At 34.8% G+C, this 15,919-nt stretch overlaps 1 protein-coding gene across 1 annotated transcript in view; it reads right to left on the bottom strand.

Annotated features, from left to right (window-relative positions):
- The window catches only part of APOB (apolipoprotein B), a 38,459-nt gene that overhangs the window by 6,342 nt on the left and 16,198 nt on the right, over nucleotides 1–15,919 (bottom strand). Inside the window, exons 15-26 of the mRNA XM_063442118.1 lie at nucleotides 14,594–14,770; nucleotides 14,045–14,236; nucleotides 13,055–13,222; nucleotides 12,431–12,642; nucleotides 12,090–12,272; nucleotides 11,740–11,861; nucleotides 11,420–11,630; nucleotides 10,609–10,784; nucleotides 9,633–9,832; nucleotides 9,366–9,496; nucleotides 8,853–9,226; nucleotides 46–7,653 (exon numbers count right to left, since the gene is read on the bottom strand). Of these exons, the coding sequence (XP_063298188.1) occupies nucleotides 46–7,653; nucleotides 8,853–9,226; nucleotides 9,366–9,496; nucleotides 9,633–9,832; nucleotides 10,609–10,784; nucleotides 11,420–11,630; nucleotides 11,740–11,861; nucleotides 12,090–12,272; nucleotides 12,431–12,642; nucleotides 13,055–13,222; nucleotides 14,045–14,236; nucleotides 14,594–14,770 (9,754 nt within the window). The remainder of the gene's footprint in view (nucleotides 1–45; nucleotides 7,654–8,852; nucleotides 9,227–9,365; nucleotides 9,497–9,632; nucleotides 9,833–10,608; nucleotides 10,785–11,419; nucleotides 11,631–11,739; nucleotides 11,862–12,089; nucleotides 12,273–12,430; nucleotides 12,643–13,054; nucleotides 13,223–14,044; nucleotides 14,237–14,593; nucleotides 14,771–15,919) is intronic.

Below are 15,919 nucleotides of genomic sequence, written 5' to 3'. Positions count from 1 at the left end.
TAATTGTAATTCATCTATCATCAAATAGAAATTGCTCAAACTAACCGTCAAGATCAAATTCCAGGAACTGAAGTGTAGAACTGCTTGTGGCATCAATGGAAGCAACGAGACCTTCAGAGTTGTTTGCCAATTTTGTTGTCCATGTTAAATTGTATATAGGTGAGGAAAGTTGGACTGATCCAGACAGAGCTCCAAAAGCTGGAATGAAAAGCCCAGCTGGAAGATTCATCTTAACTGGTGGAAACTCTATGTTCTGCTCTGGGATTTCTATTGTTGGTAGATCAATTTCTGCAATTTTGTTGGCAATGCTGTTAAAGTCCAGACCATAGAAGCTTTTTGGTAGAGTATACCTTGCCAATGTTATCTGATATTGTGGTATAGTTACCTCAAAGAATGGTATTTTGTACTCTTCCATGGTAATATATTTGGTATTGATGTCAACTTTGGGGAATTTTACTTTTGGCAAGGAAGGCAAGGAAAGGTCAAAAGGCAATGTACTCAATTGTTTGTGAATCTTTATATTGCGGAAGTCAAATTTATATGATGGAACATTTAGATTTGTAAATGGGACGTGAAATGATGGAATGTTTAACTCTGCTGGCATATCTGGAACTTGCATATTGTTCATTGTTTTGGGAAGATCTTTAACCCATTCTGGTGATTTAAGAGTTAGTGCTGGAAAAGTAATGACAAATCCATCTGAAAGTTTGTTCATTGGAAGGGGGAAGAAGAAGCCTTCTTTGTTTTTTGTATAAGTTATAGAGGTAGATGCAGTGAGGAATTGTTTTTTATCAGCACTTGTTGTAAGGTCAAACTTCAAGATGTCCCACAAGCTTTTATCATAGACTGGAAGGATGACTCCTTTGAGGAAAGATACATGTCCTTGCATTGAACCAGCGATCTCAAATTTTGCATCAGCTGCATCATTAGACAATTTTCCGTTATGAGCTAAAATAAGAGTATTCAGAATACCTTCTCCATTAATATCGAATTCTTGTTTCTCAGGATAGAGATTTAATGTGATAGCTTGGTTTAGTGATGCAGCATCAAATAATGAGCTTGGTTGGCTGATTTGCATCTGGAGACTTGACAGCAAGCTCCAGAAAGCCAGGTCAATCTTAGCCTTAACATTTTGCTCTCCTCTTGTGTAAAAACCTGGTAGGTATCTTAAATAATTTTTACCAGTATGTTCCCAAACTGTATAAATGCGACTTGTGGATGCTTCAACACCAAGATTTTCAGAAAGTTCCAATGTTATAAAATCACCTGCTATAGTATTACCCATGATTTTTACAGATGACCTAAACCCATTTGAATTCAAATAGATGTTTGCTTCATTATTAACTTGTCCATTAAATGGTAGATCCAACATGGTTCCAGTAACATCTCCTTTTGTTAATGTCTCCAAGGAGAAATAAGAAGACAGACCTTCAATGCTTAGCGTATGATCAAGTGATCCTCTTGCACTATTCCCATATGCTGATTCACTAAAATCATAGTTCATGGTCATCTTAGATGAAACTGTAGGTTTGGTCTTTGTGTTACCAGTCAATTCATGTTTAACAGTGAGCTGCAAAATGGGTATGCTTATTTTGCCATTTGTTAGGACAGAAGCTTCAATATTTCTCCTTCCAAGAGACATAGAGCTTTCATGTTTTCCTTCCATGAACACAGTTTTTAGTGCTAAAGCAGTGGCTAGTTTCATTCCACGTTTTCTTGTTAGTCCTGTTGTTCCATCTAGGCTAAACTGTAGTGAATCGATAACAGATGTGGAAACCACACTGATACGAGCAGAGATATCAGATTGATTGTACAGACCTGCGTTTGTTGTTAATGATATCACATTTGACTTGAATGAGAAATCATATGTGAGATCTCCCATAGCAGGAATTGAAATGCTGTCTTTCATTTTGGGCAATTTCAGTTTAGGTAGAGTTATTTTGCGTAAGGCATCAGGAACATGAAGTACAGCAAGTTCAAGTGAAGGTATAACTACTGTATAGGTTGGAATAGAAAATCCAACCAGTGGCAGGGTTAGGCTTGGTGTCCTGATTTCTTTCGGAATCACATAACCAAATGCAGGGAGCTCAGCACTAATAGAGGAGACCTCAATGTTCAACAGTGGGATGGTATAACCAGGTATTGTGAAGGTGCGAGGGATTTTATTTGCTAGGGTTTGTACTTTGTATTTGTCAAATTGTGCTTTTGCTTTGTTATATGAATTTGTTAAAACTCTCACTGAAGAATCCCGCAGATTTTCAAATTTAGAATTGGCTGTGATCAGATTGGCATTTATGGAATTATAGATCGCACCCAGAGGCAGTGGAATGGAATGCATATCTTTGTTCTTCTTGTACTGGAGTTTCACATTCAAATCAAAATTTTGTTTCGTTGTTGTTAGTAAGTTCTTCAGACCAGTTCTTTCCCACAAGGAGAACTCAGTAATTTTAGGCGTTCTCATTGTGGTATATGGAACAGGTATTTCTGGAATAGTAATTGGAATTGTCAAGAAATCAAGGTTTGCTTCCCCATTCATTTCTACTGAAGCACCAATTTTCTCTTCATTGTTGCCCGCTGAGACAGTGTATACGATTTTATACTGGTTGAACCTGCCATTGACTTGCCAAGATATTTGCTGAACATTTGTGTTAAGTACAAATTCATAATTGTTCAAGAAATCAATTTTTCCAGTCAACTTCAGAGGGAAGCTAACCTTTAGATTTCCATTGTTATTAGTAGCTAGACTTATTTCAAATGGCTTTGTCAAAAAGGTTATACTGTTGCTTATTGTTCCAGTTGCAAACCCAGTTAGTTCTGCATTGTGTGTTGCCGTGAGTTCCAATTTCATTTCACTAACCTGTCCTTTTCCTTTTACTGCTACAATACTATTCCCAATGTAAGGGACTTCTGCTTTTGATGAGATATCAAGGTTTGCATAGCTTAAGAAGCCTGACTCATATTTCAGGCTCTGGTCAAGTTTTATATTATTGTCATTGATTCTATTTGTACCGGAAATCTCCATAAGAGGCCCTCTTAAGTTGAACTTAAAGTCTGATTGATGTGTTCCTTCATCTCTAAAAGCAGGGCTTGCCCATTTCCAGTTTCCTTTTCCAGTAGAAGTGAGCAAAATTCGTCCGGCTTCTACTGATGAGTCAATGTCATTCAGGAGATCCACCTGGCTTGTAAGCTGTAACTGGGGGATATTCAGACGGTGAGAATATTTAGTCGTGATGTCAGCTGTGATCTTTTTCTGTACCTTGAATACAATGTCATTTTGGAATTCTGCCAAACTCTTTTCTGTTCTTAAATTGGCCTTCGTCACTATTTTAGACTGAATTTGGTTTCCAGTAAAAACTGTTTCACCATTATGATCGTAACTAAGATACTTATTGGATAGCAGCATAGACTCTTTAAGAATCAATTGTTCCAAGAGAGGAGCAGATAGCCGAGCATCTGCCTTTAGCACAAAAGCCAGAGCTTCGATCATAGATGTTGTTTCTGTAGAGAAAGTTCCAACCATTTCAGGGTTTTTTTCAGTTGTGCTATTTGTCAATTCAGCTGAAGTTGCCATTGTAAAAAATGGTGATATAACTTTGAATGAACTGTAAAGTTTCCCAAATGTAGGAACAGATACTGTGTGAGGGATTTGTGGGAGCTGGAATTCAGGTATAGAAAGCTGGATGTTAAACATTGCTAACTTTGGGATTTGCATTTCTGGGATTTGCATAGCAGGAAAATGGATTTCTGGGAAGGAAAATGTAGGGATTCCCAAGTCTCTCATTGTTAGTTCACTCATTCGTAGATTACTTAAATATACTTCTGGAGATGGCCATTCAAAGTCACTTGAAAGTATCTGATCAAATGTCCTTACAATTTTTAATTTGATTTCATTCAAATCGATGACATATGAAGGTACCTTGTAAGTGTTGAAAATGGTAAATTCAGGCGTAACAAATCTTGTAGGAATTTCTGTTTCTCGTAAACGTCTGAAATTGATCTCCACGGATGGAATTTGCAAATCAGTGAATGGGACAGTGAAATACGGTGTCTTAAAAGTTGCTACTTTGAGGGCACGGAGACTCACTTCAAAGGAAGGAAAACTGATGAATCCTATTTTAATTTCAGGCATGACAAAACCCTCTTCTATAAACCTTTTCATATTTTCAGCCCAATCTTTAATATTGTTTTCTTCTGCAAAGTTGGTAATCATGACAGCAGCATTAGTCCATTGTTGCGAAATGTAGTTCACTAATCGCCAATAAGCTTGGCTCGCTTGTTGCAAATAACGTTGACATTCCTTCTGTATGTCCATAGAATAAATTCTCTCTCTGGCATCTTCAAGGTTTTCCAGTAGTCTAATTTTGAAATCATTTAATACAGTCAAACTCAAGATATCCTGGTACCTCTTAAAAAATTCTGACAGTTTGATGTTTCCAAAATCATGGGTATACGCTGCTGCAATTTTTATGACCTCATTTAAGTACTGTTTAAGGGCTTCTGCTTTTTGTGGAAGTTCCAGGGCATTCATTTTCTCATTTACTGTTTGAGTTATTTCTCTAATCCAGCCATTGAAATCATCTACCCATTTCTCATAATTGAATGATTTCAGCTTTTTAACAATGATGTCAAGGTAGTAGTTGATGTCCTCGATAAGCTTTTTGTAGTCATAATCTTTTACTTTCTCAACTGTTTCATCAACAAAAGCAACTATTTTGGTGACATATGATTTTAGGTCAATGGAATTTAACATGTCTGTTACCTTTTTTATTGTCTCTCTTACACTCTGCTGGTTAAGGAATTTGAGAAACTGTTCTATGACTACGTGAACTTTCTTGTCCAAATCATAATCTCTCACAGCGTCCTGCAGCATGTCAACAACGGCATTGATTTTCTCACTTACTTCATATTCCTCTAGCATTGTGATGACAATATTTTTCATTTGTTCAATTACATATCTGACCTTTTCAATGGGAAATACTTTTCTGATTTCTGCTGCATATTGCCTTAAGTCAAGAGATTGCAATGACTGTTTCACGTTGGCTGCCATTTGTTCTAAATCAATTCTCTGAACCTGAGTCTGGATTTGTTGTAGAACTTTCTGAATGTTAACTTTGATTTGATACATATCATCAATATTCTGAATCCATGATTGTAGACTTTGAGCTAAGTCTTTGATATCAATCTCCTCAATGCTTCTTCGAAGGTCCTGTATCATTCCAACTATCTTCTCACGAATTCTGTATTCCTGGTCTAATGATTTGAGACTTTCAAAAAATTTCTGAATCAACTTTTGAACAGCTTCATTGAATTGGTTGAGGTCATAGTTTTCTCGAATCATTTTTTCAATTTCCTGTAAGTAGCTTTGTAAATTGTAGTACAATGACATAAAATAGTTTTCAACTGCAGTTTGAAGCTCCTCAGCTGTGATTTTATATTCTTTTGTTATCAACAGTATTTTTTCTTTTGCCTCTTTAACCTTTCCATCTATGTCAAAGCTATTAACATAGTCATTTAGTTTTTGAGGAATTTTGCTTAAAGTAGCTTTGTATGTTCTGATATGCTGGTCAATATTTATTTCTTTCAGGGAGTTCTGTAAAGCCTGCAGAGTTGTTAGTAATACTTTTCTAAGTCCTTCAAAATAGCTTGAAATGTTTTCAATAAATGGAAGGTTGATGACGTGCATTTCTTTATTTTTATCATACTTCACATAACCAGAAATACCAAATTCTTGAGGATCACTGACTATGTCTCTTAAATTTAGAACATCAATAGGATTAAAAATAGCAAATGGCAACTGAATCTGTCTATCCAGTATGGAGAGATCTGCAAACGTATTCCCATTCATTTCAATACCAATACCATCAAGATTGTTATATGCTTTGAAACCTTGAGTGACTGTGTTTTTGTCAAGGTGACTCTTTAGTTTCCATGAGCTTAGTTGTTCCGATGGAGTAAATAATACATTCACTTGATAATCAAGCAAGGTTTCATGTTTTTTTCCTGTTTCAAGTAAATGCCTAGTTGATCCCCTGAAATCATGAGCAAAGTTAAATGAGAGCACTTCTGCATTTAAGAGCAATTTGCTATACAGCTGGCCAGTATGTTCTCCAAAGGCTTGTACTCTACCATCTCCATTGGTCTGAGAATCCAATGTTAAGCTAAATGGCTTCACGCCAAAGTTAATCTTGTTAGTTAGGCGGGTGGACTTTGTCTCAAAGTTTGAGTTGCTGCTAAATGTTGCAGATAGACCAGCAATCTCCATAATTGTTTGGTGAGTATGAGCTGTTCCTTGGATATTTGCAATGGTGTCTGTGTTCAGTTTTGTGGACAGGCCATGTACTAAAATAGTATAGGAGTGTTTAATCTCATCTTTGCTGAGGGCTCCTCGCAAATCCCCATTGAGATTCACCTTAAATCCCTCCAATTGCAGCTGCCCTCTGTTTGTTAATTCCAGAGCATCATACTTGAACTCATTACTTAGTAAAGTTGTCATAGCATATGGTTGCATTTGCAATTCATAACTTTGCTTGTAGAATTTGGTGGAGCTCCAAGAATCTTCAAATTTTGAAGTAAATTGTAATGAGGTTCCTTGAATGGAAAGGTCATTGCTGTTTTCTATTTTCATTTGCTCATATGATCCCACTAAGTTATTGGAGAACTTCAGGCCTTCTTTGCTAATTTTAAAATTCAAGTTGTTCTTGCCATTCATACCAAGTACATTGGCTTCATACAGACTACCAAAGAAAAGCTCAGTCAGGCCAGCCTTTCCTTCGACCATTATTCTTGCGTTATGTTCACGGTATCTGCCATTCGTTGTCATCTTCATCAGTGTTCCACTGGGTCCAATTCCAGCATCAATCTGATTCTCCAATGTGAAAGGGTTGAAATTTACATTTGTTGTTGAACTGGTGGACAAGCCCTCTCTGTTTAGTTGCAGAGTAGCTTTGTGGGCAGCTCTTTTTGCCAGATTATTTAGAGTTACATCAGCATTTAATTCAAGACCAAAGGAATTCAGAGATCCTGACAGTAAAGTGTAGAATCGGTGTCGTCTGTAATCTGCCTGGTATTCAGAGCGGATTGCTGCCTTTTCACTTGAAAATGTAGCTTCAAATTTGTTGAGTGCGACCAAGTTGTAATAGTTTCCGTTAGTGTCAGATTTAAAATATAGCTGTTTGTTTCTAAATTCTATTGTCATTATGTTTGAGAGGGCACCATCTTGCATGTCAGTAGTTGAGGTTATAGTTAGAGCTTCACGGAGGACCAGGCCAACTATTTTATTTGTGAGCTTCAAGCAAGATGACTCCGACTTAAAATCAGAATCCACTTTGAGTTGCATGTTTGCCGTGTCAAAAGTAGTGATTATTATGTAATCGGTATTGAGAAACAAAGATGCAATGTTATGTTTCCCAACAGCATCCCCTTCTGTGGTCAGTATCTTATTATTCATAGTTGACTTCAATGATGATTTCAAGGATGATTCTATGCCTAGAATGCTTCTGACATAATAAGAGTAGGATCCTTTAAATAATTCATTACTTCTGAAGTTAAAGAGTTCTTTAAATTTAAGGTTTGACTCAAGGAGACTGTGCTGTATAGACCCATCATATGAAAGCAGCAACATCTGTTCGGGGTCATATGATGATATTGCAGTACCTGCAGACATATGAAACAAAAAATAAATACATGTAGTTATTACTATTTGGACATGCAATAAAAAAAAAATACATCCTTACTTTTTGTTAAAGGCAACATTGGTTGTTACGCTAATAAATAAAATTTAACAGAAAGAAAATCACATAGTGTACCTATTTTTTTTAAATCATGTTTAGGGTCATGAATAAATTGTAGCACATAAATATTCTCATTTTGTATAGTGTAGTACTCTTACAAAATTGGATATCATGGCCTTGATGTGATATTTTTGAATACAGTTTTAAAATGATTTTGTTCAAAATATTAAAATATCAAAAGTATAGCATGGGAAAAAAAGCAATATATATTAAAAAAAATCTAAATATTAAGATATAAAATATTTTTCAAAATATTTAATAATTTTAAAAATGTATCGAAAAATATTAAATCATTTGAAAAACGTATCTACGAATATCAAATGGAATAATCAACTTCACATCATAAAAATATAAAGGTCTATATAAGGTCTATATAAAGGTCTGCACAAGATAATAATTTACCTATTAGATGTGAGAATCTCCAAATGTAAATAAAATGTACAAAACATACTTAATAGCTGTTTTTCTGGCGATTAATAAATAATAAAATAAAACTACACACCTGCCCCAAATACAGATTAGCTTAGAGCTGATTCTTTAAGTTATAATATTGAGAATATTTAAGAATATTTTAAGTATAAAGCAATATTGGCAATAAATGAATTTGGTTTGACTTGGAATTGCTGATTTTTATAGTGGTAGCTGCTTGAAGGATAGGTTTGAATTAAGAAGAATGTGATTTTCTTTAGAAAATGTCTGTTTAAGAACAACACAGGGTATTGCATACTTATTTTACGTAGTCTATTTTGTTGCAACAAGTTTGCTATATGTTTTAATTCTAAATTCATATGTACTGTATAAGTTTGCTATATGTTTTAATTCTAAATTACTATGTACTGTATATATTAACCCCTTAAGGAAACATGATGGAAATATTCCGTCATGATTCCATTTTATTTCTGAAGGTGTGTCCTTAAACATATTATTAAACTCAGTAAAAAAGAGATAAGTTGTTTTTATAGGGAATAGAAATTACTCAAAAAGTAAATATGCCATATTTATGAAAAATTTTCCATTGAATCTTTAAGTTATTTTTAATATAAAGCATATGTAGTCACATACCATCAATTGTGTATGACAAAAAGTCCAAGACTGAGTCAGCTCTCATTTCATACTTAGAACTGAAGGTAATGGCCTCACTTGACGTGTTTCCACCTGTATATGAGGCAGACCAGTTATAGTAGTTGCTTCTTATGTTAGAGGACAGCTCCAAAACTCCAATTAAGGGGACATTCATTTCATAAAACTCCGGAATGGTAAAATCGGGTATTGAAAACTCTTGAGTAGGCAATTTTAGTCCCACGGAGGGCAGATTCACTGAAGGTAATGTTAGACTCCTTGTCTTCATCAGCTGACCGCTTGATTTACCACCATAGGGTAATGGGACATTAATTGTGATACTGTCCTTGTTTATCATATATTTAATTTTTCCATCACTATAACAAAAAAGAAAATAAAGGCTCTGTGTGAAATATATCCTGTGATAGAACTGTTTCAATTGTTAATTGATCAAATTAAAAATGTAACATTGTTCTAAATAGCTGACGATGTAGATGGATAATGTGCTTAACATACCTGTTTAAAAAGAGCTCCTCTGGAAACGCTGGAAGGCCAAATTCTAGCTCTTTAAAAGCTTTTAACTTATCTTGTAATATATCTGCATACGGCATGTCTTTTGATGCTTTCCGGAACCAGTTATTGGTAGCCTGAAAACAAACAGGATATGTCAGGAAAAGAAGACGCATAAAACAAAGATCATACATTTATTTATGAAGGAATACTGACTGTTTCATCCAACACAGAGATTGTGACAATTTTAATACTGTCCAAAGGGAAACTTACCACTACCGATTGAGACATAATATGTCTGAGTGTCATATCGGTTTGTGCCACCTTGTAATCCATGACGTCATTGGCATAGTTCTTCACGGAATCTGGATAATTGGTCAGATCTGAAAATTTTATATCTGGCAGTTTTGAAGCCAGTTTCTTCAAATTAGAATTTGAAGTGGTACTCCATTCTAGTTCGATCTTTTCGTCATCTAAAAGAAAACAAAATAATGCACAACTGTAATACAAAGATACTCAATGTATATTTTCAACGAAACATAAAAAATCATATTTTAGAACATGTAAATTCTACTGAAGACTCCTCAGGGTTTTCTTTACCAAACTCTAAATTGCAACAAGTTGAACTCTGAATGTCAAAATTAAGGCTAACATAGCCAAGGCATAACATTTTGTCAATTCATACTATTCAGAGTTAAGTAAAAAAAAAAAAACTATAGACTTCACTTTGGTATATCAGTAAATCAAATCACTGTGTGAACATGATTTATATTTAAATATCACTCATATTTGGTCCTTGCAATTGTGTAATTTTAAAAATATTATATATGGCATAATGTCTAAATTGGTGCATATATCATTCACATCATACAATGATGGAGACTTAAAAAGAACCTGTGGCTTAATTATTTCATCTGCCAATCAGATGTTTCCACTATCAAATAATATGATTTATTAAACTCTACATTCTCTGGGATATGAGCGTTCCACATGAACATGTTCTCCACAGAGGTCGATTAGCTTCCTGTCTAACAAAATATGCTAGAATTTGCTAAAAAATAAATAAAATAAAAATATTAATTTAAAAGGATTATAAGCTAAAAAAAAAAGTTGAAATAAAAGTATGTAATTATTAATCCAGTTATTTATCAGGAAAACCAGTGTGATTGTGATAAGAAAAAAACAAAATATTTAAAATCTATCTATCATCTATCTAATTATATTCTGCAAAGATTTTAAATTGACCTACCATAGGTAAATCCTATATTCTCTGATGCAGAAAAAGCACAGACATTGGCTGTAGATTGTAGCTGAATTTTGAACAAATTTGGCAATTTCTGAAGAGAGGCTTCCGTTCTTGCTTCAGTATGTAAACGCGGGACTGAAAGCACACCACCCAATGCTGCTTCGCTCCCTCCATCATACCTATGAAAATTAGACCATTTTTTTTAGAAACTGTTATCTGATTTATTTTAACATATAAAGGATTATCCACTAAAATGTGAATTGTTAGAAATTCAAACAAGAATGAGGCATGTCAAGAATTCAAAGTTAATTCAAAGTGAATTTGAAATTTAGGGCTAAAATAGGCAAATTGGAAAAATTCAGCTACTTTGGTCTTAAATCTGAAATTCAACATGAATTTACACTTTAGCAAGTAAGATAAGATTTGATAAAGGCTCAGAGAGGAGTAGAAACGTTGTCTCCACTTGTTTCAAATAAGAATGATTGCCTTTTAGAAGAAACATGAGATGTGCCTGGATATTCCTTTTCTTCTATTTGATGTCTTCAGGGATTGGTCCTCTATTTCTGGAGCACCCTGCAGGAAGTGTTCCCCCTTTTTTGGTGTGTGCAATAAACACTTGTTTTTGTGTGCAAAGTTCTTCATAGCTTTAGCATGCATTTTTTGCTTCTGTTTTCTACTTTGCTCTTTTTGAGGTGCTAATTATGAAGTCCATATAAGAACACGATATTACTAAATTGTATCATAAATGCATTTGTCATGGCACAAATGTGATCACTCTTAGTCAGAGAGGATCCATACCGAATTATTTAATTACCTTATCTGGCCAGTTAGAGTAGCTTCCGAAATCTGTTGATTGTGGAAATCTAGAGTAACGGAATATGATTTTCTTGAACCTATTGAATTATCATCTGCTTTCATGCTGACTCCAAAGTTGATATCGGAATTTGGAATTTGCACATCACTTGTGAAAATGACTTTGTTGCGGTTGTATCTCATGGTCAATGAGGCTTCACAGGATTTTGCCCCTGAAAAATGGCACAGTTATGGGAAAACAGTAAAACACATATAGAGCAGTAATAATCAAAACATTTAAAAAAAATATCATTTTTTTTGCAAGCACACAATAATATCTACCTTCAGCTTGAGCTGAGAATGACAAAATATCGATCAAGTCTTGATCCTCCCTCTTCAGCTGATAGTTGGCTGTAAGTGAATACTCGTCAACCTCTCCAGTTGGCTGAATTTCTACCTCAAATCTTGAAGAAAACAAAAATCACACAGTGGCTAGTTTTATTGTTTATGTATAATAAAAAGCAAATTTAAAATTAGTTGGTAGCATTTTATAATATGCTATAGTATTAATTATAACACTCACATAATCTTGCCTCTGACTTATCACAAAGAACAGATTCAAGTCTTGGACATACATCGTACAGTTTGGGTATAATTATTTTATAAAGACTTAGAAGTCATATGTACTGTACCTGGTCTGTCCAGTGAGAGGGAAATAAGGAGCTGCATCTGTTGTACTGGCATTAGAATATGCAGAATTAATGCAGTACTTTAGACCCGATAGCAAAGGCTTGCAAGACGACTGTTCTTGTCTGTTTTCTGTAATGGATGTCATGACCTCTGTCTTCGATGGAAAAACCAGGTTAAGATTATTGCTATGAAAGAAAAAATATTGTACATTATTTTATTGTGACCAGGAAGAATTCCTGCCTGCCATTCTTATAAATATATATCTTGAACATTCTTTCGCTCTTCCCCTATGTCTTACACATTGTATTCAATAAGTACTCAATGAAACATATGTTTTCCATACTTGAAGCTGAAGATCTTTGTTGGCTCTTTAGGTGCTGGGATGGAAAACTTGATTTGACCTTCTTTCACAGAAAATCGAGCATTGAACCCAGATTCGTGGTAAAGGTTGGAATTCATTTGTACCGCATGTCTAGTAAAGTCGGGCATCTGAACTCCTAATTGGGTAACAAATTCCACAGCAACGGCTGGATTGAAGGATAGTTCTGCTTTTACCTGCATAGAAATAAAATAAAAAAATGGAATGATAGAATATTTATTTTTATTTTTTATTTCTATTCTAATGACATAATCCAGCGTTTTAGAATATTTATTTTTATTTTTTATTTCTATTCTAATGACATAATCGAGCGTTTGTTTTAAGATAATTTGTAGTAATATATCATCATTAAATACAGTAGAAATTACAATCAAGTGAAATAGATGAAACTGGGAGGAAAGAAAGAAAGAAAGAAAGAAAGAAAGAGAAAGAAAGAAAGATAATTCATCATTCTACAATATGAAACAGTATACACCAGCTTAAGTTCCAACAAATTTATGATATAATAAGTCTAATATTTAGTTGATGATTTAATCTACAAAGGTGTTTTCATTAGTTATAAACACAGTCGTATATTATAGTACTTACATTCTTTGTGCCAAACTTCATTCCAGCCTTTGCACCAGGAGCAATTATGCCAGCTAAAGATACTTTGAGTTGAAGGCCTGACCCTGTAGGTAGGTCGAACTCATTGTCCATGAAAATGTAGTGTAGGAAGAGATCTGTTTCTGCACCTTTTGACATTGCTCTTAGAATCTAGAATTAAATGGAGAAACAATGTTTATTGAATTGCTGAATTCTCCTAGATTTATTATTATATGAATGCATACATCGATAGAAAGCATCATTATTCCTGATTATATGGTAGAAGAAAATTCCGGGCCTGCTGTCTTATACAGCAACATTATCTTCTATTTTGATATTGTCCCACTGATAATTTGCTGTTAAGACCCAATGAAACCATTTTCTATCTCTAATAATTGTTGTGTATTTTGGTGATACATGTGAATGCGATTGTGTAGCAAAAAACGGTATTGCCCATGTACCAGTTAAGTAAACTTCTGATTTGCAGGTCTTATATGCACTTATATTCTACAACGCTTTATGTTATTATAATGGTCATAGATAAAAACATAAACGATATATGTCAGTAAGTCAGAATTATTACTGTTTTGTTAGCAGTTCATTTATTTACCTTTCTTTTTTGTATTGGGTATTTTTCCAATTCTAATTTTAAAAAATCCCCTCTTAGCCCATGCTCTCTCACAATATACAACCAGGTATGTGTCCCCTTGTCAATTTATTGCCCAATGATATTCACATGCTTAGAACGCAATAACCAGGAAAGATATTTACAGATAGAGTTATCTACTAAAGTGAGAATTCTTGTGAATTTCAGATGTAATGCCAAAACAGTCAAACTTGAAGCTGACTTGGAAAATTTTCCATTTCACCTATTTTGACCTTAAATGTTAAATTCACTTTAAATTCACGTCAGTAAGTGACAATATCCTGACTTTCATTTTCTGCCCATATATTTCTAGATGTCCTATACCCGTATAGCCATATATACAATACCTGGCCAGGCAGCTCCTGTGATGCATGTATACTCTTCAACAGCATGTTCCCAAGGATTTTAAAGTCACCCAACTTCAAATAACCCAGTTCTTTACCAAGGATTTCCAGATATGCTTTAGCTTCAGGCATCTCGCTAGATTTAATTTCATTCACCAGTTTTTCAAAATTGAGTAGCACAGCTTTCGTGAAGTCCTGGAACAAATAAAAAAAATACAAAAAAACACAAATCTATTAAAATTTCTAATTTTACACATAATCGTAATTCTGGTTTTCTTTAAAATGGGCCAATTGCGAATCGAGTTTGCAGAAACTGTCACGTGCTTCAGTTTTTTTTTTTAACATATTTTTGAAATAGACTAATAGGGGAAAGAAAAAGTTGCACGCAATTAAACAACACTAAGATGGGATTCAAACGTGTAAGCAGAAGTAAGTATTATTGGAATAGAAGTTATTAAAAAAAAAATTTATCATGTGGCACCAATTCCCTAGGTTGTATACAGCATAGCACGTTTTTGTTTTAGTATAGCTTAAAGTTGGTTGCATCTTTACCTGGCTTTGCTTGCTGTCTCTGGGAACATCAAACCAAGCATACAACATATCGGTTACTTTAGCAGGGACTTTTCCATCTATCCAGTAAAGTGCCCTCAAGGCAGAATCAGGAAAAAATCCTTTCTTCCCAAACAAGGCATCGAGGGTTGGTTCAAATCCTTTACCGTCAACACCAACCTATATTGGAAGATGGAAGTAATGGAATTACTTGAAATACTTGTAGGCCAATATTAAATGGACAGTGAAGATTTATGAGAAATGGAATAACTTATATACTGTGCAAGATGTTGCTTAACTTGAAATTAGGAAAAGTACAGCTTGAATATTTGCAATATACCATATTGTTCATTCAACATGTTTGGAGAAGGCAAAACTACAAAACATCCATTAACAGCTGATACAAAATTATCTAGGCACATATTCAGGGAAGTTCGAATACCAAACTTTCCTTTAACACAGTGTGTAGAAATGCGTGGGCTACCTACAGTGTGTGGATATATTTTGTTTAGTGAAAGAATATGAACTAATTGTGAGAAAAGGGTAAATGTTTTTGCTCATGTAACATACAGTAATTAAAGGGACACTAATGTCACCAGAACAACTACAGCTTAATGCAGTTGTTTTGGTGAGTATAATAGCTCCCTTCAGGCATTTTCATATAAACACTGCTTTTTTCAGAGAAAAGGCAGTGTTTACATTGCCCCTAGAGGCACCTCCAAGGGGCCACTCCTCAGATGGCCACTGGAGGGGCTTCCTGGCTCAGGGCTGCACAGTAAGCAGCCCTGCCGTTCAGCGTCTCCACGCTCTGCGTGAGGACGCTAAATTTTCCTAGTAGAGATGCATTGATTCAATGCATCTCTATGAGGAGGTGCTGATTGGCCAAAACAGTGTTTGGCCCCACCCCTTGCCGATTTTAGCCATTGGCTAAAAGTCGGCAATTTTGATGATGTCACCAAGGGGGCGGGGCCAGCACGGCGGACCCGTGGAGAGCTGATAAAAGGGTGAGTTTTAACCCCTTCTGAGGGGGCTAAAGGGGGAGTCAAGCTACCTAAATGGTGGGTTTTCACTATAGGGTCAGGAATACATGTTTGTGTTCCTGACCCTATAGTGATCCTTTAAACTCCTTGTGCAAAAGCATTTACCCTTTTCATACAATAGGGTGACCTTTTTCTACTACTAAACAAAATAGTTTTTTACTCATCCATTTGCAAAAAAAAACAGCACCTTTTACTAAAACCAGGTAGAATTTCTTTTTAATTGAGTTTTGTTTAAAAGCATTATCATTTGTTAAAAACACTGAAATGAGTATCTGGAGGATATTTGTAT

The sequence above is a fragment of the Pelobates fuscus genome, chromosome 2 (genome assembly GCF_036172605.1).
Source record: "Pelobates fuscus isolate aPelFus1 chromosome 2, aPelFus1.pri, whole genome shotgun sequence".
Taxonomy (NCBI): Eukaryota; Metazoa; Chordata; class Amphibia; order Anura; family Pelobatidae; genus Pelobates; species Pelobates fuscus.
This window is presented reverse-complemented; position numbering and strand designations above follow the sequence as displayed.